Raw genomic sequence first — 25,787 nt, 5'->3', positions numbered from 1 at the left:
TATCTGTGGGTTATGACCCCATTAAAGGGCTGAATGACCTTTCACAGGGGTCCAATAGAAGATATCCTACATGTCAGATATTTATATTATCATCCACAACAGTAATGAATTTACAGTTTTATAGAGTAGCCACATGTTGGGGTGGTCACAATGTGAGGAACTGTATTAAAGGTTCCCAGCATTAGGTAAATGGAGAGCCACTGCTAAAGCCTTGTACCATTTCCTAATTATTTGAATCTCAATCCTACTTTCTTAGTGTAGGATTAGCTTGTGTCTGATGTCTTCCATTAACATTACTGTTTTGCAACTAAAGGTCATCACCCACTTAAGGCTCTTTTTTCTTCCTGTAACAGTATGTTTTCATCTCTTTGGCTTGTGATAATTTTAACTAATTCAAACTCTAAAATTAAAAAACAATGTGATCTCTAATGACTACCTTATGATTTCAGTTTTTAAAAATTGTTTTTCCACAGAATTATTTTGGAAAATAAGAATAATAGCTGTCATTATGTGCGAGGAAACCAAGTCATTCCTGATGACTGTTCATCTATGAAACCATACACCTGTGAATTTAATATAAAGTGACACCTATTTCGCTAGTATAAGTGTATTTAATTATGAACATCAAAATGTTTGTTATTTTATTTGTTGAGTTTATAATTTTTACACTTGATCTTAGCCAAAAGGCCAATAATGGTGGTTTCAAAATTTTGAAATGTTTCTTACTGAACTGAGAAGATATTGATTATTTTTTATGTCTACATTATATTGAGAGTGATTAATATTTTTAACAGTAATCATCACTCAATCATAAATTATGTTGTTATTGATAAATTAAATATCCAATACCATTTATATTCAGTCATTTTACAAAACTCTTGAAGTAATAAAAAGATCCCATATCAATTGATTGGCGTTTTGAAAAGTTATTTATGTAGTTTTCATGTATAAGGAACAGGGACTCCACAGAGCATGTGGAGGTCACAGGGAAGCTTGGTGGCACTAGTTCTCTCCTTCCACTTTTATGTGGATTCCAGGGATCACCTCAGGTCCTCAGGTTTGCATGAAGTTTGCTATCCACAAAGCCATGTTACTGGCCTGGTTTTTGGTTTTGGAGTTTGCTTACACTATGTTGTTCAGCCTGGTCTGGATTCTCAGAGCTCAAACTAGTTTTGAGTCTCAGCAGACCTAGTGGGTAGGCCAGAGATGCATCTGACCTCACCCAGGGTAATACTCCTAATGGGCAGATGCCTTTGGAGATTGTTCAAAAGGCTCATTGATGATTCTGATTAAGACAGCAAGAACAGCGTTAATGGAAAAACATTAAATAAATGTAACTTTGGTTGAAATATTTAAGAAGCTTAGAGTCTGGGGCTCAGTCACAGTAGTGGCTCTGAGGTCAAGAGTGCTTACTGCTCCTGCAGAGGCTACAAGTTCAATTCCCAGCATCCACTGGGCCTCTCATAGAAGCCTGTAACTCTACTTCCAAGCAATCAAGATGCACATAAAATCTCACATATGTGTTCACAGAATTATTGAAGTTACTGCCATCATGCCATCTTATCCTGACTTTTTTCTGCTTCCTTGGACAATTCTTAGTATTATCCACCCTAACCATCTACCCTAGGAACACAAATGAATTCCCATGGTCCAGATTATTAACTGGAATAATTAATGTTTATACAAACTTAACATGAGCTAAATAACTGAAGAAAACATAACTCAAAAATAATTGTCATTCAGTGCCTAAAATTATTAGTACGTTCTGCCAGTAAGTAATGTTTCAAGAATACTCTGATCCTCAAGTAACATTGGTGTAAATTGTGGTCTTTGTGTTTTTAGACTTTAAAAATACTGTGCCACTGAGATTCAGCATCAAGAGATGTTGAGGCATGAACCTGATCTCTGTCACCAGCTAATAAAGGATTCATATGTATGTTTTTTACTTGGCTTATTCAGGAAGGTTTTCTTTTTCTTCCTTGTATGAATTATTATAATATAGTAGGTTAAAAAATCATTTTTTTACAAAATGAACTCAGTCTTGCCACAATTGTAAGGCGTTGCCTTTTCTAGAGAGTAGCTAACCCTACACTTTCAGTCTTTTGAAAACTGATGAGGAGATAATGAAAGGACAGATGGATGCCAAGTGAGGAACGAAAACCATGATGGGAAAACACAATTCTTGCACTAAAAAGACTATAACTGAACATTGAAAATTTTCATATCAAATCTTGGAAGATACAATGGCAAAGAATTCTCCAAATGAAGTTCTAAGAATTATTGTTTTGAATAAAATACAATGAACTAGTAAACCTTGAAGAGGAATTTCAGAGAAAAAAAAACATAGCTTAAGCATCATTTTCCTACTCCCGAAGTTTATAGTCAACAAGTTTAGAGCTAGAGAGATTGCTCAGTGGTCAAAAGCACTGGGTGCTCTTCTAGGACACTGGCATTCAATTCCTAGCACCCACAAAGTGGCTCAAAACCATTGCACCTCCAGTTATAGTGGATCCAACACTCTCCATAGTTTTAGCGGGCACCAAGCACACATGTGAAACAGATGCAGCCAAAAAGCTTATTCATATAAAATTATAATGATGACAATGATCATGAGTATATGAAATAATAATAATAATAATAATAATAATAATAATAATAATAAACAATAATGTAGATATTTTTATCAGACCCTAGTTAATTTAAAAACCTAGTGACACTTTCTGACTTGTGTGGTACTAGCCATTGGGTGCTTTGAATCAAAAGACCATGGCAGAAGACCACAGGAGCACATGGCTAGGAGAACTGTTAATGTAACAGCATCTTCTGGACATTGCATAGCTATTGAAGTCCCGATCTCACTGAAGACATGATTAACAAGCCTCTCTCCTGCCAGGTGTTTTTATGTATGTGTTTGATTTTGTGTTTTTCTTCTATGAATTATTATATTATAAAAATCTAAATAAATCAATTTTTAAAAAATGAACTCACTCTGAATTTGAGTTTGATTTTGGCTGCTTGTATAAACATGAGTGCAGTTATTCTATAATATTGGTAACCTCTCCATGGCTGCAACACTGAAAATGATGATGATTTTTACTCCAGGACACATTAACTCTCCATAGTACATCATTGAGAATTGAGGCCTCAGGAGTGCATTGCCCATTCATGATGACAGGTCTAAGAAAGTCTCTCACCAGGGTCACCCAGAGCTGCCACCTGCTCTTAGGGTTCTATAGCATTTTAGACCATGAGGATTAAATAATTTTCACTCGTCTTTGTAAATCAGTGCTCTGTTACACCAAGCACACTAAAACACTACAACGATAAAACTAACAATAACTGAAGCTTGACATACAGGTGATACCAACAAGAATGAGAGTGAAAGCTCAAGAGTGCTCAGTCTCAATGGCTGCCTCATGTTCACAGGTTCTGCAGTGAAATTTGGAAAAGAAATCCCAGGGTTCTTCTAGAATGGAAGGCTTGCCACCTTGATAATCTCTCTTCTATCCCCCTCTTCTCACTTTCTTTATCCTCTCCTCTCCCATCCCCATTTTCTTCATTATTTACTTCATTTCTTCTCTCTTTTCTCCTATACCTACCATGTCTATTTCCATCCATCTCTAGCATCTCTCCTGTTGTTGTGTAGCAATGTCTTCTAAGATTGAAACATCTATTCTGCCGAAAAGTTTCAATGCAGGAAGGAAACAAATCAAAATAACTTCAGGAAGTCCATGAAACTGACAAGCTTCGCTGCAACAGTATATAAGCAGTAAAGAATGCTGATAATCACTCTCAGACAAAATGAGTCACCTGGAAAGGGCACTCTCCAGGCTGTTGAACTGCCTGCAAGTTCCACAGTGTGCTTCATGTTTCTGGCTTATGTGAGCCGTCACCCAGGCTGAAGAAAGCTTTAATGATCCAGTTTTGAGTAATTTATGCTCCAATAAGTAACCCCAATAAACTCACTGGTTCACCAAACTTTGGTGATATCTGCACTTTGGTCTTTTATTGCCTTACTATAAGAAGCAAGCATATGCATGTTCGCATCTCCATGGTGATAATGCTACACAACACCTGCACATGCCAGGGCTCATGCACATGTTCAGCCATATTTAGGAACTCTTTATGGTTATCAAAACTCCAACTAGACAAAATAGACACAAATAAAATAAAACCCAATCCCTCATACATTCAACTCCAGAAAATAATAAACACATCATAACTTCTCCGCATGTGCATAGAAAAACATGACACAACCTGTCTTCCATCACTATGGGCTAGATTATGCCTTAGGCACTGTTCTTGAATAGGCTGTCTGCAGGGATCTTGCCTTAACCCACAGTGACTGGACTCAAAGGCTTTCTTTTCAAACTTTGGTGGAAACTCCCATGACCCCACAGTTCTTCATTCTTGTAGACCTGCAAAACTAGCACTTTATGTATGAATTCAAAGGCCGCTGCTAGCTCAAGCCAAAGCCAGGTATTGTTCTGGGTGTCCACATGTGCAGATACTAAGAAATGGAGCCTGGGTTCACAACTTGTAGATACTGTGTATGATCTGGACATTCTGAAGGTGCTGTTTCAAGCACTTTGGTGTACTATTTCAAATCTCCAAAATCTTAAAGACAAAAAAGAAACTCTTAATAAAGACCCTTAATTATAGAGGGGCTCATAGTCTTACCTGTATTTTAAAATGTTTATTTTTATCTTATGCGCATTGTGTGTATGTTTTCTCCCCTCTCGGTGTGTGCCTGTATTCTCCTATGTGTCTGTGTGTCTGTGTGTCTGTGTGTCTGTGTTTGTATACTTCATCAGTGCCTGGTATTTAGAGAAGCTAGAAAATGTCTGATCTTTTGGAACTGAAGTTACGAATAGTTGTGAACTATCAGGTGGGTGTTGGGGACTGAGCCCATGGCTTCTATGAAGCAGAAACAAGTGCTTTGCTTTTACCCACTAAGCCCTTTTATCAACGCAGTAGTGGACATAGTTCTCTTTTAAGAGAATGCAATTGTTTCATAAATTCATTGTTTTTAATAGCTGAGTAGTACTCCATTGTGTAGATGTACCACATTTTTTGTATCCATTCCTTAATAGATAGACCTAGAGAATATCATCCTAAGTGAGGTAACCCAATCACAAAAGAACACACATGGTATGCCTTCTCTGATAAGTGGATATTAGCCTAGAAGATTGGAATACACAAAATGCAATCCACAAACCACAAGAAACTCAAGAAGGAAGACTAAAGTGTGGATACTTCATTCCTTCTTAAAAGGGGAAACAAAATACTCATGGAAGGAGTTGCAGAGACAAACTATGAAGCAGAGACTGAAGGAATGATAATCCAGAGACTGCTCCACCTGGGAATAGTGTCTGAATCATCAAATTCAGACACTATTGTGGATGCCAGCAAGTGCTGGCTGACAGGAGCCTGATATAGCTGTCTACTGAGAGGCTCTGACAGTACCTGACTAATACAGAAGTAGAGGCTCACAGTTATCCATTGGACTGAGTACAGGGTCCCCAATGAAGGAGCTAGAGAAAGGACCCAAGGAGCCAAAGGGTTTGCAGCCCCTTAGGATGAAAAACAATATCAGGGTATGAAGCATTAGTACCCTCAGAGCTCCCAGGGACTAAAACTCCAACCAAAGAGTTTACATGGGGGGACTCATGGCTCCAGCAGCATGTGTATAGCAGAGGATGGCCAAGTCGGTCATCAATGAGAGGAGAGGACCTTGGCCCTGTGAGGGTTCTACGCCCCAGTGTAGGGGAATGCCAGGGCCAGGAAGTGGGAGAGGGTGGGGTGGTGAGCAGGGGGAGGGAGGAGGGAACAGGGGATTGTTTTAGTTTGGGGGTTTTTTTATTTTAGTTTTTTCCTTATTTTACTTTATTCTTTTTTCTTTTGGAGGGGAACCTGGGAAAGGAGATATTGTAAATAAAGAAAACATCTAACAATAATAATAATAATAAAAGAATGCAATTGTGGAGCCGTCCACACCAAAAGTTCCCTTTCTTCCCCATAAAATCCCAAGCTTCCTGCACCTGGGCTTCTAGCCTCCATTCACGTGGAGAGACTGCTGCACCTGGGAGGTGCAGGCCTCCATTCACTTGGAAAGGCTGCTGCCTTCAACATTCCAGGAGAATGTGGTTCCATAAAAAGTAAAATGCAAGATGGGTGGGGTAAACACTTAAAGTCTGGAAAGGAAAAATATCCCACAGACTGAAAATTCTCTATTCAACTAAATTATCCTTCAAAGACAAAAGAGAAAGAAAGCCTTTCTTAGACAACCATAAAAGGAAAAAATGCTGAAGAGCTTCAACAGGTCGGGGACACCGAGGAGAGCTGAGGAGGCAGTGATTATTCCCTTAGCAGACTTTTCTCCAAGGGTGTAAAACTTAAATCTCTGGGGCCAGCGAAAAAGGGAAGAAGCACACACACACACATGCACACACACATGCACACGCACATGCACACAAACACACAGGCACATGCACAGGTACACGGGCACTTGGTAGATGAAGCAAAGCTCCAACAACCTCCAACCAACTTTGCTTTCCTCCCATAGGTTATATCCCAGCAAACCCTCTCAAGCAGTACAAAAATTACAATGTGGTTGCATTCGATTTTTCTTTCTTCTTTTATTGGTTATTTTGTCTATTTACATTTCAAATCTTACCCACCCCTCACAAAGCTCCCCACTTCACCCCTCCCCCTGCCTCCAGGAAGGTGTTCCCTCACCCACCCATTCCTGCCCAACTGCCCTACCATCCCCCTACTCTGGGGCATCAAGTCTTCACAGGACCTAGGACTTCCCCTCCCATTGCTGCCAAGCAAGGCCATTCACTGCCACATATACAGCTGGAGTCATGAGTTCCTCCGTGTGTATTCTTTGGTTAGTGGTTTAGTCCCTGGGAGCTCTGGGGGATCTGGTTGGTTGATATTGTTGTTCCTCCCATGGGAGTATAAACCCCTTCAGCTCTTTCAGTCCTTCCCCCAACTCCTCCATTGGGGTTCCCATGCTAAGTCCTATGTTTGGCTGAGAGCATCCACATCTGCTTCCATAAGGCTCTGACAGAGCCTCTCAGGAGATATCTGCATCAAATTCCTGTCAGCAAGCACTTCCTGGCATCAGCAAGTGTCTGGGTTTGGTGGCTACAAATGGGATGGACCCCAGGTGGAGCAGTCTCTGGACGGCCCCTCCCTCAGTCTCTGTTCCACTCCTTGTCCCTGCGTTTCCTTTAGACAGGAGAATTTCTGAGTTAAAATTTTGTGAAGGGTGGGTGGCTCCATCCCTCAACCCAAGGGCCTTGTCTAAACTCTGGATGTGGTCTCTACAGGTTCTCCCTCCTCTTTGTTGAGTATTTCAGCTAAAGTCATCCCCATTGGGTCCTGGGAACCTCTTGCTTTTCTGGCTTCTGGGACTTTCTGGTGGCTAACCCCGTTTCCCATCCCCCATTATTACACATCTCAGTTCAGATTCCTGACCCTCTGCACATTTTGCCCATCTCCTCTCATACCTAATCCTACCCCCCTTTTTCTCTCACCCTCCTTTCTTTCTCCCAAGTCCCTCCTACCCTCAACCTCCTGTGATTATTTTGTTCCCCCTTCTAAGTAGGACTAAGGCACCAACACTTTGGTCTTCCTTTTTCTTGACCTTCATATGTATGATCTGTAAGTTGTATCATGAGTATTCTGAGCTTTTTTCCTAATATCCACTTATCAGTGAGCACATACCATGTGTATTCCTTGTGACTGTGTTACCTCACTCAGAATGATATTTTCTAGTTCCATCCATTTGCCTGTGAATTTCATGAAGTCATTTTTAATGGCTGAGTAGTACTCCATTGTGTAAATGTACCATATTTTGTGTATCTTTTCTTCTGTTGAGGGACATCTGGCTTGTTTCTAGCTTCTGACTATTATAAATAAGGTTGCTATGAACAAAGTGGAGCATGTGTCCTTTGTTGCAGCATTTTCTCTGTCCAACTACATTAGGGCAGTGGCAGGCCTATGATTGGACATGAATAGGGAGGCAAAGCTAGAAGTTTAGGAGTGAGAAAGGTCAGAGGTCAGGGAGAGTGAGGAGAAGTGAACATGGATGCAGATGAACAAAAAAGAAAATGATCCAGACCCCACATGGTTTTAACAGCCACAAGTAGCTAAGGTTTTTACAAGGTTAGAATAATTGGCTTAAAGCATTATCTTTATCATTTGGCTCTGAAATTGTTGTATTCGGATCTTGTAAACTGTGATCTTATTGATATATAAACCTGATTGGATAATTAAGCCTTAAGAGTCATGTTTCTACTGGATAACTAGGCGCTAAGATGACTGATTGTGGGGTGTGGGGGGCATTGCATGAAAACAAGATGATCTTGCTAGCTGGGAGAGAATAGCAGGACCGGGCCAGGACATAGTGTTGTGGGTGGGCAGTACTGACAGGAGAAATTGAGGGGTGTCCCTTTTTTAATATTTTTCACAACACTCCTTATTGTATGTTGGAGCATCTTTTAGTATATGCCTAGGAGTGGTATAGCTGGGTCCGCATATACACTGAAACTAATAGAAGAGAAAATGGAGAAGAGCCTCAAACACATGGGCACAGAGGAACATTTCCTAAACAGAACACCAAAGGTTTATGCACTAAGGTCAGCAATCTACAAATGGGACCTCATAAAATTGAAAAGCTTCTGTAAGGCAAAGGACACTGTCAATAGGATAAAATGGCAACCAACAGATTGAGAAAAGATCTTTACCAATACTACAACCAATAGAGGGCTAATATCCAATATATACACAGAAATCTAGAAGTTAGACTCCAGAAAACCAAATAACCCTATTAAAAATGGGGTACAGAGCTAAACAAAGAATTCTCAACTGAGGAATAATGGCCAAGAAGTGCCTAAAGAAATGTTTTGAGATGATCCTTGCTTGTTCTTATCACTTTATTGGGGGTGGATGTGGGTGCATACACTTTGTTTGGGATGAACCAGGGATTTTATATCTCTTGGGGGAAGGAATACCCAGGAAGAAAGGATTTAGTCTTATGGTGTCAAAATGCCTCATTATCATGGGGAAGCATTTTAGGAATCTTAGGTGCTAAGCTAAATGGGTTCTTACTGGAAGAAAGGAAGTTGAACCTGCAATCTTAACCAAGGTTACCTGCCATTCTGCAAGTAGAAATGTGGGGCTTTTGAACTTCCCAAACAAAATTAGAGAAGCCCTGCCAATAAATGGAGTCCTCCATAAAGCACTGAGCCCCAGAAGGTTATCCAGTCAATGGTAGACTTTGACCTTATTTAGCAGAGTTTTTGCAAACATGCCTGCCAGGATCCATCTCGGAGAGTCTAAAAGCTAGCAGGTGATCTTCCTGAGATGAACTGGGAATCATGATGGGTGATTTCTTCCAGGCTAGGCTGGAGGGAGGACATTTTTAGGAAGAGATTCCTGCTATTAATATGCCTTTCCTGTTATTATTAAATATATATAACAATCACTAGTTATGAGCCTACCCCTTTGGGCAGATTTCTGCAGATCAATGAACATGTACTCTCTTGTAGGTGATGCCTTATAGACAAATTGATGATTTCTTAATTACTAATGATGATTCTATGATAATTCTTAAAATTATACTAATAATTATTAAGCATTTTATAATGTGACTGCTATTAAAGCCTCTCAGGTATGAAAATTGCAATTGGAACTCTGCCAATCTTTACGTGTAATGGGTTAATGCTTCTAAGAGAGAAAGCAGACATTTACAACTTAGAATACATTCTTATAGCTGTAACATACTTAACCAAAGGTCATTAAAGGGAACTAATAATTTATTGTAGGTGCAAGCATAGAAGATAAAATATTGACTGGGTTTATCTATATAAAACATTAATGCTAACTTAGTCACAAGAATTATGTTTTCTAACTTTCAATGAACCTGTGGAGCTAGTGACAGAAAGCAAATGTCTAGTTAAACTTTTCTTAATGGAAACACATGTAGACATCTCTGTTGTCAACTTCCTTATTCAATTTATGATTTAAGTTTGAGTAAACTTGTGGTAAACTTTAAATTAGATACCATGTGATCATGTATTCTGAGAAAATACATAAGAACTAACTAAGAACAACTAGTAACAACTAGGAACTTAGAGAAGTCAGAGCAGAGAAATTTAGATCCTTTAATAGGTTTTCCCTCTTTTTTTTTCCTAAAAATAAAGATTAGAATCTCTTTTCAAAATGTTCTTTCTCTTCCTGTGAGTGATGTACTCCACAGACAAAGAGTTAAACTCCCAGTAGAATTCCTGAGGAGGAAAAAAACAAGAGGACCTCTTTATTTAAACCCCTGCTGTTAAACTTCAGGAGTGAATCACCCAAGCCAGTGGTTTTTAACCTTAGAATAAGAAAGAAAGTTTTTAGATTTTTTAGAAGCCAGCAGCTGCAGCATTCAGCATAGTTAGAGAGTTTAAAGTCCAGAGAGCTCCAGTCTGATCCCCTACAACCAACACTGTCCCACTTCAGCCCAATCCAGGCCAGGCAAGCTCCTGGCACATACCTAAGTGTTCCTAGTACCCAGGACTTGGGTATATACAACTTAGAGCTCTGACACGAGATAAATAGCTTCCAAGACTGTTCTGGAACTTTATGAAAGGTCTATTGAAGTAAAGGTGATTAGGTAGGATAGAAAAAAATAACAAATACCAAGTTAAATAGGATTAGGGAGCTCTGAGCCTAGCCACAGTGCTAGGACATCAGCATTGATGAGAGGAGCTGATACAGTGCTGTCAATCATTGAAAAATGTTACAATGAAAGAACAGATGAGGAAACAGAAAAGACTGAAAGTCATTGAAGAGAAGAAAACACTAGACCTTAGAAGACATGAAAGTCATTGAAAAGAAGGAAAACACTAGACCTTAGAAGCTGGAGCAAAGGTAAGATTTCCACTAGAAAAATAACAGTTTTCCAAATTTTTTTATGGTTACCTTATGCATATGGGTGTTTTGAGTGCATGCATGTCTGTCAGCTGATATATACAATGTCCTTGGAGGTCAGAAGAGGATATCAGATCCCTTGGAACTGGAGATACAGAGGGTTGTGAGCCACCATGTGAATGCTGGGGATCGAATCTGATACTACAATAACTCTTAACCAGTAAGCTGTCTCTCTAGCCCCCCACACATAGTTTAAAATACACAATTTACATAAAAATAAGAGATGTTTGGGAAGCTGAAGAAGAATTTCTCAAAAGGAGTACCCCAATTAGGGTTTTTTGGTTTGTTTTTTTTTTTTTTTTAAGAATCCTAATTTTTTTTTCAATGTCAAACTATTGAAAGTTAAAAATGAAGGAGAACACACAGAGGCACTTATCATACTCAATGGACTTGGCTGTGATATGGATCTCAAATGCCCCTACAGGCTGTTGGGTGTTCAGATCTCAGTTTCTGAAAGCTGTAGAACCTTAAAGAGGTGGTTCTTGGCAAGGGAAGGTGGTCATTAGAGGAACATCTTTCTGTCCCTGGTTTTGTTTTTGGGTTTTTGTTTGTTTGTTTGTTTGTTTTGCTTTGTTTTGGCTCAGTCTCTGCCATTACATAAAAAGTTGAGTACTACTGTTTCTACAAACTTGGGAAAACTGCTCTCAACACAGAGCTTCCTGACTGATGGACTAAAATCCATTAGAAACTGTAAACCAGAAAAAAACTGTCTTCCCTTGCCGAGCTCCTATCAGGCATTTGGTCCCCAAGCAAGTGGTTTTTAACTTGGCCTTTTTGTGGGACTCCTAACAGTGGTAGGTGGGTATATCTCTGTTTCTTTTTTTTTTTAACTTTTTATTGATTCTTTGTGAGTTTCACATCATGCACCCTAGTCTCACTCATCTCCCTCTACTCCCCTAGTATTTGTCCACACCCTTGCAACCTCCTACATAAAAGAAAATGTAAAAAAAACCAAAAACTACAAAACAAAATAAAACATAGAAAATATCTAGTCATAGAAGTTGTAATATATCACAGTGTCCCCCACAGTATACCTCTCTGTATACCCTTCCATCTACCCATCTTTACTTGCAAATGTTCATTGAAATTAATAATTGGTCTGGTTTCTGTCACACTGTCAATAGAGTATCCACATCAGAACCCTCACAGTTATGCTCTTGTTGACCTGAGACACAGAGATCCTACGGCTTCGGATCATCAGGAATGGTCCTTTCATACTTCAACGGTTCACAGATGATGTAGATTTTGGGGTGGGCCAGCTCAATGCTCTGGACTTGGGCTTGAGTGGTAGCTAAGCTAGTCAGCCTGCCCGCTCTCTCTCTCTTCTGCACCATCAATAAAAGGTCTCCAGCAAGGCCCTGGCTAGGCCACCCATCAACAGTGTTGCCATCAAAATGTAGCAGGGGCAGATCTGTACTCATGCCCTCATGGCATGCACCCATATCTCCAGAGCCAGCACCACTGTGCTGTCAGTAGGAGCACAGGGCCCACTCTTCAGGGTGCATCAGGCTACAAGGGGCTGAGCCATTTCTTCCATTCTTATACCCTTGGGGCTGGCTCAGTCATGATTTTACAGCTCAGATCCAGCTCTATTCTGTTGCCCCAGTGAGGTGCATGGCCCATTCACTCAAGTGCTACATGCAGTGAGGGGGCAGGGATATCTCTTAAGTGATCATGACCTTGAGATCAGCTCTCCCAACTACCACAGGTGGTGAGATTCATGGAGGGGAAGGGAGAGGGCATTCCTCCATGCCCATTCTAATTCATGGTAGATTAATAGCAGGGCCAGTTCCCTCAAATGCTTCAGGCTATAAGGGAAGGGTCTAGCTCTCACAATTTCTCTCCCCTGGGGCTGGCAGACCCAAGTCCCTGCCACCAGGGTCAGCTCTGCTGTGCTGCCAAGGCCAGCTGTAGAACCCTCTCTTCCAAGTAATCCAGATGAAGGGCAGGGTGTGCTCACTAGCTCTCATGACTTCAGGCCCAGCTCTCCCAACTGCTAGAAATGGCAAAGGACAAGGAGGGAAAAGGCATTACACTGTACCCATGCCACCTCCTGACAGAGGAGTGGCAAGACTCTGCCCATTCTCTTCCCACCTCCACCACGGCCAGCTCTGCTGTGTTGCCCAGTCAAGGTGCAGGGCCTGCACTCCTGAGTGCTACAGACAGTGAGGGGCATCTCTCCATCTCTCAGTACCTAAGGGCCATCTCTTCCTATTACCACTCGTAGTAAGGGGTAAGTAAAGGGGGGAGGGCATCAGCCCTGAACCCATGTCACTTTATGGCAAGTGAGTGGCAAGGTTAGCTCTTCCTTGGTCATCCTCTCAGGGCTAGCTCACCTGTGCCCTCATCGCCAGTAACCAGGGCCAGCTCTGTTGTACTTACTGTTCTGGTGAAGTGCAGAGCCTACTCTTCAGAGTGCTGCAGCTGGTATCATCACTCGTGAGCCTCGGGTCAGCTCTCTTGACTCCCTGAGGGGTCAAGGAGTAAGAGTCAGGGGAGGGCATCATTTCCTCACGAGACCCCCCTCGTGGTAGGAGTGGTGGGGTCAAATCTTCCACACCTATACCCTTGATGTACCCTATACCTCACCTGTATCCCCACCACCAGGACCAGCTCCACTGTTTTGCCCAGGCAAGATGCAGAACCCACTTTCTGAGTGGTGCTACAGGTGAGGGATGGGGCCAGATCTTCAGAGTACCACAGGCAATGAGGTGGGTGGCCAGTACTGCACAGCCCTTGGACATCAACAAGGTCTCAGGCAGCTGCCCAGGCTAGGGACATCCCCATGGTCTCAAATGGTAATAAGGACCACAAACATTAGCAACAACCCGTGCCCTTTCCCCAGCCTTGTGCAGGCTAAATAGACCTTAAGTTTTTGCGGCAGTTGGACCTTAACTACCCCAGGTAGAGTCAAACTCCTACAGGAGTAGATTGCCCACTGAGCTTGCTTTGCAACATAATCCAGCTGAAACAAAGGATGGGTCTGTCCACTCTCCCCATATAAACTCAGTGCTGCCTATTAAACTTTGAGCCTTGATCAGAAACTTTTGTCTTAGCTTAATCCTTCTCTTGCCTGCCCATCCTTTTTCATCCCCAGCCTCCCTTTCAGTTAGTCAGTGCTTCATGACTGCAGGACAGCTACAACAACCCTTGTCACTTCCTGATCATGGACCCAGACATAATCATCAGCACCATCACTGGCTGAGATTTTATCATAGCCTCGGGTGGCTGGCCTGGTTATTCACAACAGGCTATTCCTCTCCACCCTCGAATCTCCAGTTCCATCTGTCTTTATAATGCTCAAACTGCTCCACTTCTCTTTCTCTCACACCTTTCTACCACATGCTTGCACACTGTAGTGGCTCATGCTGCAGGGGCGCCACACTGATGGAGGGCATCTGGGTGACTTTCTCTACCCACACTGCATGGTGTGGCACCAAATAGGCCTCTGGGTATCTAGAGGCATGATGGCAGACAGGTCTCTGGACATCTTTCCCCTCCCACATCTTGTGTGGCCGCAGGTGGGTCTGTGTGTCCTTTGCCTTGCACCAAGTAGCTCTCTAAGTCTTTCTCCTCCTGTGCAAGCAAGCTGACCTCTGTGTTTACAGTCCACGCACTGGGCATTTTTCCCTCCCAGAGCAGCCTGGCATGGCACTGGGCCATGCTCTTGAGACTCTTTTACTCCTATTGGATTGCCATGTCAACCTCAATATGAGGTTGTTTGGCTTATTATGTCCTGTTCGGCTGTGGTCTCCCGAAAACCTGCTTTTCTGAGGAAGAAATGGAAAGCGAGTAGATCTTAGGGAGAGGGGAGGTGATCAAAACTAGAAGTAGATGCTAGAGATACTGTGGTTGGGATAAATGATATAAGAGAAGAATCTATTTTCAATTCAACATAATAGTTCTCCTTCAATCCACAGCAGAACTGGCTCATATTTATAACTGAATCCAGAGAGAAAGATTTCCATCCTACACCACTAAGAACAAACTCAGTAAGAAGAAATCTACTGAGGTTTAAAAATTGTTGGAGACTTTAACATAACCTCACAAAAAGCATTTATGGCTACCCAAGAAAGAAGCACAAAATTTATAAATTAAAAAACTGTATGCTAGGAGCCAGTTGTGTGGCTCAGCTGATAAAAGCATTTGGCAGGCAAGCTGATGACCTGGGTTCAATAGCTAGACTATCCACCTTGAATATTAAAGGAAAGAAATGACCCCACAGTGTTGTCTCCAACCACCACATGTGCATTGCGCCATATGTACCCACATCTAAGTATCATACATGTAGGTGTGTACATGCAGAAAAATAAAATAAAATTGAAAAAGAAAATTTAGGATAAAATGACCATGAGTTAGCACTACACCAAAAGTCTAAAGTGGGAACACTCAATCTTGAAAAATTGGCACATAGTGGAAGTGGTAGACTTTGTAGATGTCTGTAGAAATATAACTGGCACATGTTTACAAAAGTGTTGTGGCTTCTTTTGTTGTTGGTGGTGGTTTTTTGTTTGTTTGTTTTGTTTTGTTTTAAGACAGGGTTTCTCTGTATAGCCATGGCTGTCCTGAAACTCACTCTGTAAGCCAGTCTGGCTTTGAACTCAGAAATCTGACTGCCTCTGCCTCCCAAGTACTGGGATTAAAAGAGTTCATTACCACTACCTGGCTGTGTTATGGCTTCTTAAAACAGCAAATACAACTCCCATAGGATTCTTGGCTTAGATGTTCACTCCCCAAAAGGAAGTAGGTATCTGCAGTATGTTAGATACACAGTGGACTAGTTGTTTTCTTTTACTAATCCAAACTGAAAATAACCTCACCAACTACAGGCAGATGAATGGGTAAACAGCTGGTGAAATGGCTGTATGATAGACACACTTAGCACTAGAAAAGCAGTGAGCCATTGATCTGTACCATGAGAGGGCTCCAGCTTGACACATTATGTGCTCCTATCTAGAAACTGGAAAACTGGAGTCGTTTTCTAGACAAATTCCTGAAAATCATTCAGTAAATCTATACTGGTCTATTAATTTAAAAGGAAATACTCTTGGATAGTTCCTTTTAAATTAATAAAATTGGGTAAACCTATTGAAAAACATATAGGAGGATATTAATGACATTAGAGAGTTGAGGTTACAGCATAATGCTTTGACAGATGGATCTTCTAACTTCTTCAACTATACCAAGTAAAAGTTCACCATGCAGAAGTTTCCACACTTCCACCCTCATTTGTTAATGTGTTGTAGTCTATTCTGATGCTAGTCAGTGTTTAAAGAAGTAAAACTCATGCCATTCACCATTTTGATGGCTGAAAAGTGCAACCATCATATCTGGCAAGAGTCTCTGTCTATGTCACAGTGTGAGTGAAGAAGCAGAGGGAGAGTAGGCAGGCAGGTGTGTATGTCTATTCTTACGTAAAGAACAATGACACCTTATGTTTGCACGAAGATGATCTGGAAGCAAGGGCCTAGCTCATGGAAGACAAACACTCCGACACAGCAGAGCTGCATCCCCAGCTCTCTTCACTCTTTAAAAACGTTGAGATGGTCTCACTGAGTTGCTCAGTCTGGTCTTGAGTTCACTTGATAACCCACTAAAGTTTTGAACTTGCCATCCATGGGAACAGAGCTTCCCAGATGTGTGGGCTTTCAAGGCTTATGACACTGAGCTTGGATTTAGTCACGTTTTTATTAACTCAAATTCTTTATTTTTAATTATAAAATTAATATATTATCATATCATGCTATCATCACATTTTAATGTAAAGCACAAGTGTCACTATGTAATTTTCCACCAAAAAGTAGGCATTATTGCTTATTTAAAAGAGTACAAAAGGATTATTCACTGTAATAACTACCCATTATTTATTCTGTGGAAGTCAACGTCCATGTAACCCCAGCTTATAGTTTTTTCTTTGGTATATTCCTACTCAAGAGCTTTTTACATGTAACATTTCCCTAGACATTTTAAAAAGAAGTGAACTACAATGCGTGAAAAGTCTTTCAAAGTAAACTCAGTAGCATGCTAAATTCACGCATTCTCTTCCTGGACAGTATCTGCTGGGGGCAGGGCTATAATAATAAGTCAGCAGCGAAAGGACACTTCCTTTCTTCCTTCCCACAGGCTAATACATAAACATTGAGCATTTCAAAGGTGTTGCAACTTAGAATTCTTCGGGACATTTGGGACCACATCCTCGGGTGTCCAGTACTGGGGCATTGTTTAATTCTTGAATTCTTTGATAAAGCTATCAGATGGCTCCTCTAGGATGAATTACTCTGGGTGAGTACATTGCCTTAATTCATGCATTTCTTTTAAGTTTTAAGCATGTGTCACTCTTGGATGGTAATTTACATTTCGATAAAACTACTGAAATATTAGGTCAGAATCAAAATATAGTCTGTCTCCACTTTATAAGCAATAGTGTAAAGTGAATCTACCTCTCCTTTCTGCATTACTTTTTAATTATAATTTTCTATTTTGCCAACTGCCTAGCCTCTCTCAAAGTGAATTAATATGTCTCTGTTTTTTCACTACCTTCAGGTGTTTGATGAGTAAGTGGGCATGTCATTTTGTTTTTTATACTTAGTAACAAATTCCTTTCCTGACAAGTAGATAAAATAGTTTATCTTGTGTGTGTGTGTGTGTGTTTGTGTGTGTGTTTGTGTGTTAGTCTGTGCCCTTTTGTCTTATTTGTACCTTTGTATCTACTTTGTAAGTATTGACTGACTTGATAAGGGAAAATAACATGTAATTAATTGTTTGTATATGTGTGACTAATGGTGAAAGTCTTTCCATGTAAGTCTATGTAGTTATAGCTCAATCTACTTATCTAATATTTTCCTCATGTGTGTGTCTAAAAATCATCACTTTTTGCTGGAATTAGTTTAGTGTTTTTACTTTTCTAATTATATTCATTTATTGAGTTACATATACTGTTCTCAGACATTCAATCATCTGATCTGAATGATAATTTTCTTTTTTTTTCCTTTTGTTGAAACTAAGGGTTTTTTCCTAACATATCCAAATTACAGTTCCCCCTCTCCTAACCGCCTCCCCTCCCCTCTGGCTCGACCCTCTGTTGCTCAGGAGAAAGCAAGTAAGCTTCTCCACACTGTTCCTGAGCTTTGGCTATGGGAGTGTTTTGTCGATGTGTCTAGTGGGACTGTGCACATTGATTGGCTGTGAAACAGCATCCTTAATGCTTCAGCAGGTCTTTAGAATGACAGTGATATGTGTAGGTGGACACATGACCACAGCAGGTCTTTAGAATGATGGTGATATGTGTAGGTGGATACATGAAGACAGCAGGTCTTTAGAATGACTGTGATATGTGTAGGTGGACACATGACCACAGCAGGTCTTTAGGATGACGGTGATATGTGTAGGTGGATACATGAACACAGCAGGTCTTTAGAATGACTGTGATATGTGTAGGTGGATACATGAACACAGCAGGTCTTTAGAATGACGGTGATATGTGTAGGTGGATACATGAACACAACAGGTCTTTAGAATGACTGTGATGTGTTAGGTGGACACATGAACACAGCAGGTATTTAGAATGATGGTGATATGTTAGGTGGACACATGAACACAGCAGGTCTTTAGAATGATGGTGATATGTGTAGGTAGACACATGAACACAGCAGGTATTTAGGATGATGGTGATATGTTAGGTGGACACATGAACACAGCAAGTCTTTAGAATGATGGTGATATGTGTAGGTGGCTACATGAACACAGCGGGTCTTTAGAATGATGGTGATATGTGTAGGTGGCTACATGAACACAGCCAATTTTTAGAAAAAAATGAAAACATGTAAAGATTCTTCATCTTAAAAACCTTTGCTTCAGTTTTGACTTTTCATAAAATGATTCCTGGGAAAAATCATCAACATCAAAAATGCTTACACACCAAGACGTTTTCCACTGTTCTAAAATATTCAAATTCCATCTTTAAGCAGCGTTTTAAAGATGTGTCTTAGTTTCTAGTGAGGTAGAAACCTTTCAAAATTCCCACACAAACCTGCACACACAGCATACCAAAACTACACAAATTTTTGTGCTTGTCAAAAAGCATCAGTGGCCTACTTGGTACTCTAGTGTCTCAGATTCTATAACTTATTCAGCTCCTTACTCAGGATCCTTTGGTTGGTTGGTTGGTTTATTTATTTATTTATTTATTTGTTTATTAATTGTGCATCCTGATTGCTGCTCCTCCTCCCAGTCCCCCTCCAACACACTCTCTCTCCTCCTATCCTCCCTCCCTTTCTCTGAGAGGGTGGGAGCCCCTGGGTATCCTGACACATTAAGTCTCTTCAGGGATAAGCACATCCTCTTTCCACTGAGGCCAAATAAGGCAGTCTAGTTAGGGTAATTCCACAGACAGGCAACAGTATGAGGGCCAGCCCTCACTGCAGTTGTTGGGGATCCATAAGAAGCCTGAACTGTACATCTGCCCCATATGTACCTGGTGTTCCGGTCCAACCCACGCATGCTTGTTGATTGGTTGGTGGCTCAGTCTCTGAGAGCCCGCAAGGGTTCACATATATGACTAGCTGTGCTTGCCTGCTGCTAGAACCTCTAAACAAGCTCTCAACGTCCTTTTATATTAATCACTATATTCTCATTCAGCTTCTCTTTTTATTTACTAGGAAAATACAATAATAACAAAACCTTGTTTTTATAGCTTAAACTCATGTTTATCATTTATGTAGGCTAAAATATCCAAATTGAAATTCAACAGTTGGCGGTTTATTTAAGTAATATATGGATATGCAAATTTTTACAATTTTTATCACTTAATAGTTTTAAAATCATCAATTGATCTGGGTATAGAGGCACACTGTTTTAATTCCAGCACTTGAGCAGAGGTGTAGGGGTGTTGTGAGTTAAGAGTCCAGCCTGGTTTGCTTAGTGACTGCTGCAATGGCCATGGCTAAGTGAAGATCCCCTGTCTGCAGTTTACATAGTAAACACTAGGACAGATAGCCAAGGCTAAGTGCAGAGACCACATCAGCTGATTCATATACTAAGCACCAGGATAGACAGCCAGCACTAGGTTGAGAGACCTTGTTTGCTGGTTTATATAGAAAGAACTAGGCCAGGGCTAAATAAAGAGCCCCTGTCCACTGGTTTATATTGTAAGTACTCGGATAGATAACCCAAGGCTAAATGCAGAGACTCCATCTGCTGGTTCACATAGTAAGCATTAGGATAGCCAGGGCTTCATTAATTTGATGACCCATAGGTTTAGATCTATCTATCTATCTATCTATCTATCTATCTATCTATCTATCTATCTATCTATCTCTATCTCTTGTGTGTGTGTGTGTGTGTGTGTGTGTGTGTGTGTGTGTAAAATCATAATTAAAATAATTGTGAATTGCTTAGATAGAAACTGATCTTATGGACTGGAGAGATGGCTCAGTGGTTAAGAGCACCTACTGCTCTAACAGAGGTCCTGAGTTCAATTCCCAGCAACCACATGGTGGCTCACAACCATCTGTAATGGGACTTGATGCCCTCTTCTGGTGTGTCTGAAGAGAGCAATGGTGTACTCATATACATCAAATAAATAAAATCTTAAATAAAAAAAGAAACAAAGTGATCTTATATAAGGAGACTGGCATGCTTCTACCCTAATGCAGAATTTGTTAAGTTTCTGAACTAAATCTACTTTTGCAATCTGAATGTTTTACTCCACCAAATAGTACTTTATTTTAAACATTTTGTAGTCACCTGATTTTAAATTGGCTTCATTTTAAATTTCAAATTGTTCTTTAATAGAATGATATTTTAGCCATTTTTATTATTATAGACTAAACATTATACATAGAATGCTGAGAAGGAATCTTGAATGAAATCCCAGGTCCAAAACTTTAAAAATGGATTCAGAGAGGAAAAGTGGGTTTGAGGATTTTAGGGGATGATAGAACTATTCTACTGAATCAGTAAAAGTGTCACACTCAGAGAGGGATTTATACTTTCATTTCCTCTATTTACCAACCAATTTCATAAGCAAATATTCTACATAAAGGCTAAGGCTCAGCAGTGGCTCAGCAATGCAACAGGCATGTGATTCTTTGTGGCAGAAATACTCCAGAATAAGAGCAGCAAGCCACCAAGATTGCAGGGATGCAGAACGAAATGCCTCACAGTAAATACCGTGAATATACAGCAAACAAGCAGGATGTTACATACACAGAGATGAAGACGTGTAAGTCTCCACCAAAGCGCAGAACACCAACGGCCAAGCAGAGCGCCGTAGTGCGATGTGAAGAGCAGGTAAAGTATGCAGAGCTGACATTCCACCGAACACCTCAGCCCCAGGCCAGAAAACAAGCGGTCAGAAGAAAAAGACAAGGTACAGTGTTGTGTCCTTTCTGCAACTGATCAATCTTGACAAGAGGACTTAGATTATGGCTCCCAATGCCTGTCACAACTATTTTAGTCATCACTATGACACAACCCAGAATCCCCTGGGAAGACTCTTGCCAAGGGACTAGATAAATCAATTTGGCCTGTGAGCATGTCTGTGGAGGGCATCTCCTTGCTCCAACTGATGGAGGAAGACTGCCTGCTAGTGGGAGGCACCATTCTGGGGTTTGGGGCTCTGGGCTGTGGAAGAGCAGTAAAAGCTAGGTGAGCACAATGCATGAGAGTGTTCATCTCTCTGTTCTTGACTGTGCAAGTGACTAGCTACTTCTAGCTCCTGCTGTTGTCACTGCTTTGATGGACCACCAAAGGGAATCATAAGTTGAACAGGCTCCTTTGATTTCTAAAGAGCCTTTTCAGGGTATTTTATTGCAGCAATAGAACCAGAATGAAAGGAAGGGAAATATAACTATTCTAAATTTGTCACACTATGTTAACTATATGCCTTTTTAAGACACCTTCTCCACTTAGCTAGTTGAAAACACTGTAGTAGAATAAATTATCTTTTAATATATTTCTGTCAACTATCACAGAAGCAGTATCTTACAGAATTTTATTGTATTTAAGAACTATTACACATTTGAATGCTGATTTTAAAAATTCCATTTTAGTTCCTTTTTCCCTTTGTTCCTATTTCTATGAAACATTGTTTTATGATATAGCCCAGATGGGCCTTGAATACAAAGCTTTCTTTAGCCTATAGCTTTAGCCTTTTAAAATGGTTGAATTACAGGTGCGAACCACCATGGTTGGCTTCATTGCTTTCTATCTTGAAAATAACTATTGATGCCAACTTTATTCAGTTCAATCTATTTCAGTCCCAGTAAAACTTCTCCAAACATGCAGTGCACCAAAGAGATGAAGGAGAAATAGCCACTGTGTTGAAAGAAACATCATACTTTAGTGTCACAAGAATGACAGAACGTAGAAAAATAATTTTCATAACATTTTTGAAGTAAAAGTTTTGTCACATTTAACCAGATAACAGACTGAAATTAGGAAGTTAAATGTAATTTTTTAAAATTACTTTCTTTTTTTCCTTTTTATAAATGAGTGAGGGTAGAGAGAAGAGGGGTGATATATTCCCACAGCTCAAATCTGTTCTCTTGAGCCTCATTTTGAAGCAGGTTCTTCTTAGCTTTTGCATCCTTCTCACTGCTAGCTGGCCTGTGAACTTCCAACTGCCAATCCTGTCTCCACTTGCTGGGGTAACAGGTACAGATGCATGTGAACATTACTGGGTTATCAGGTACTGATGTGGGTTCTCTGCATACCACAAGCTTCATCCATGGGTGCCAAGGATGAAACTCAGGTTACCAGGCTTGAACTGAAGGCTGCCACCTGGGTCCATTACAAAATAGTTCAATGTTCCCCCAAGTGATCAGTCATTATTAACTGCTCTCCCCTATAGAAAGACATTCATCACAGATGATTTACACAGTAAAAGCCAGATAACACACAGTATTTGAATGTCTCTTAGTAGACAAGGAGAATTTGTCCTCAAAGAAACTGGAGCTAAGAAACTGATGATTCTAGAGATGAGAGGAGAAAGAACACCAACCCAAATCATCATGGCCAAATTAATTAAAGCATTTTCTTTTTGTTAATGTACACAGGCTGCCTCACTCTAAGGTGGGGTTAAAAATGTCAACATTGGATGAGAAAAAGACAAGAAACAAGAAAAAAAAACAAGGTTTTTATAGCTCAGACATGGAGGAAGTCCAAATGGAGGATTTGGCATTCAAAATAGGCAGGGCTACATGAACAGCACCTAAGTCTACAAGTTATTCCTAATATACTCCTCAAAGATAAACATGAATGCAAGGTGGACATAACAAGCTAATCATAACAACAGGTACTCAAAACAAAGTCATCACATGTGGTCATTAACCTGAAAGAGCTAGGGCTGCAGGATGTTTATAAACAAATCTTTAGAACAGTTATATGATTGCCATTCCTAGAATAGACAGTATAGAACTATTTGTAGTTAAGGTAACAGGGGAGCCATAGTGCAATCAGAGATTTAATTATAAACAGAAATAAATCTAATTTGTCTTTATTAAGATGGAGGCAGGCTGGGTCTGCCCTCCCCCCTTGTCTTATGTGTCCTGGTGATATCCATGATAAGGTCTTAGCAATCTTTATCTGGGGAAAAGTAAATTTTACAATGTAAAAGATGTATTACTCATTTATAAATTATACCTGTTTGGCTAGGATACATAGAACAAATATTTTAAGTCAATAAAATCTTGGAATGCCAATCGGTATTTCCAATAGAATTTCCTTGGACCTAATATTCCAGCTTTTTGTTGAGGATAAAGGCTGACGTATTTTACTCTGCAAGTACTTCCTGATCAAATTAGGATTCTTTTTTGAGGACACAGAAAGACTTGAATATTAGCCAAAGGCCAGGAGGGGATTGCAATAAATGGAGTGTTCAAAAGAAGCAACTGATTTGCTAACCCAGCTAAAGAGACAGGGAGCAGTCACATCAACTGGACCAGTTTGCATCAGCTTTAACCAAGTCCAGGGATTTCAGGTTTTGTAGGATTACTGGGGCTGTCACATTGCAGATCACCCTTGGAACACTTTGTAGTCTGTAGCTGATTTCTAGATAGTGTCTACCAGCTGGGTGGAATTCTGCCAAAACAGATACAGACTATGGTCAGAAGTGCTGGGGTCCAGCCTGGAGAGGGTTCAGAACCTGAAGGACGGTGTGTGTAAGAGGTGAGGGAAGACATTGATCAAAGTCACACACTCTGGCAGAAACCAATCAGGTCACTTTTATTTATACATCTGTTTTTTTTTTTCACAGCTGAAGAGGTTTTACATTCATTTTCTCATTTACCATCTCTTTTAAGAACTTCCTGAATTTAATAATAATGTGCCCACTATACTTTTCCCTTCCTTCTTCTTCTCCATTGCTGTGGTTTCCTGATAACTCAAGAAGTGTAGCAAAAAATGAGGAAACGTAGCTTAAGAAAGCAGTTAATATCTAATCCAGCACATTGATACATAACCAAGTGGCCATGGTTGGTAGCAATTGCAGTTACAGTACAGACAAAAGATAGACTGCACACCCAAGAAATTCTGGTTTAATTATTGGCACCTAACATCTCCCTTTAGCTTAATTGGGAGATGTAATTCCTTTAATGCCCAGAGCTCTCAGCAAATTAGTAACCTGAGTCAGTTCCTCATCCTTGCTTGGCTCCCCTCTGAATATTCCCATTAAATCTTACATCCAATGATCCAGCAAGACGTTTCTAACTTTTTGACAACCAACTAACTGCTGTTTGGAACAGCTTGGTAGACAAATTATAGTTACAAATAAGTTCTTATAGGAAGAGAACATCAGGTGCTACCTAATGCACCAAGACCAGGGCCTTGTGTTAACTCAAACTCATCACCATTATTAACAAACAGGGGAGTGGTGATCTATTCTGTTCCCATGATCCTCAGAGATAAACAAGAATGGATCATAGTCTCAGCTTTCTTTTTCTGATTCTGGGAAAACATCTGTCATGGACAAAGTGAAGGTAAAAACCTCCAATAGCAAAGCCATGAATGGAAATGCAAGGCAAAAGTGAACCAAGCATTCTCTCAAGAATGGCCAGGGGATTCTGCATGAATATCCCTACAGGTCCTTACCATGTGGGGATCCAACTCCTCAGGTCTTGACATACGGAAAGCGGACTCCCTTACACTTATGTACCTTTCCCAGAAGAGGCTTGGTCACCACCACAGAAGTTAAAGTTAAAGAACTTAAATAAAACATTTATATTTGGAACTTCCCTTTTCGAAATAAGCAGTAGGCAGGGAAGCTTGGTCTGTTGATTGAAAGGCGTACTAATCTGGAGGCCATTTGACTGTGAGAGGTTGATCTAAGTCTTAGGGTATTTTTGACTCCATGAAGCTTACATTAACATTGGTTTTAAATCTAGATCGAGAAAAAGCCACCCTCCAGGTGTCTGTAAAACACTCAGACACCTGAGCTTTTAAGTAAAGATATGGAAAATTCTTCTTTGTCCAGAGGGATATAGAGATGAGACAGAGATATTTTTAGCATGCTCAGAGCATCTTTAAGTTTATATTTAGAAGACAAGCAGAGGAAATTTAAAATCTTAAACTTGTGACAAGTAATAATAGTAGGTGAATTACCAGCTTCTCTGAACTTCATTGATTAGTGTTAAAACTTTGAATTTTGAAATATTAGAATAGCAATAACATAGACTAATTTCTTTTTTTTTTTTACCTAAAGTCATTTTCTTAGATCCTCAAAAATTACTTAGACTTTTTATATGTTCAGATATTTATAATTGGGGTTGGGAATTTACCTCAGTGGTAGAGTGCTTGCCTAACAA

General features: G+C 40.2%; 1 protein-coding gene across 1 annotated transcript in view; it reads left to right on the top strand.

Annotated features, from left to right (window-relative positions):
* The window catches only part of LOC116098358 (killer cell lectin-like receptor subfamily I member 2), a 46,691-nt gene that overhangs the window by 7,435 nt on the left and 13,469 nt on the right, over window positions 1-25,787 (top strand). Inside the window, 4 exon segments of the mRNA XM_031381002.1 lie at window positions 2,798-2,804; window positions 8,434-8,457; window positions 19,869-19,896; window positions 24,393-24,413. Coding sequence (XP_031236862.1) covers window positions 2,798-2,804; window positions 8,434-8,457; window positions 19,869-19,896; window positions 24,393-24,413 — 80 coding nt within the window.

This window comes from Mastomys coucha, unplaced genomic scaffold (genome assembly GCF_008632895.1).
Source record: "Mastomys coucha isolate ucsf_1 unplaced genomic scaffold, UCSF_Mcou_1 pScaffold20, whole genome shotgun sequence".
NCBI classification, from domain to species: domain Eukaryota; kingdom Metazoa; phylum Chordata; class Mammalia; order Rodentia; family Muridae; genus Mastomys; species Mastomys coucha.
Note: the sequence above shows the minus strand (reverse complement) of the source record. Positions and strands in the feature narration are given on the sequence as shown.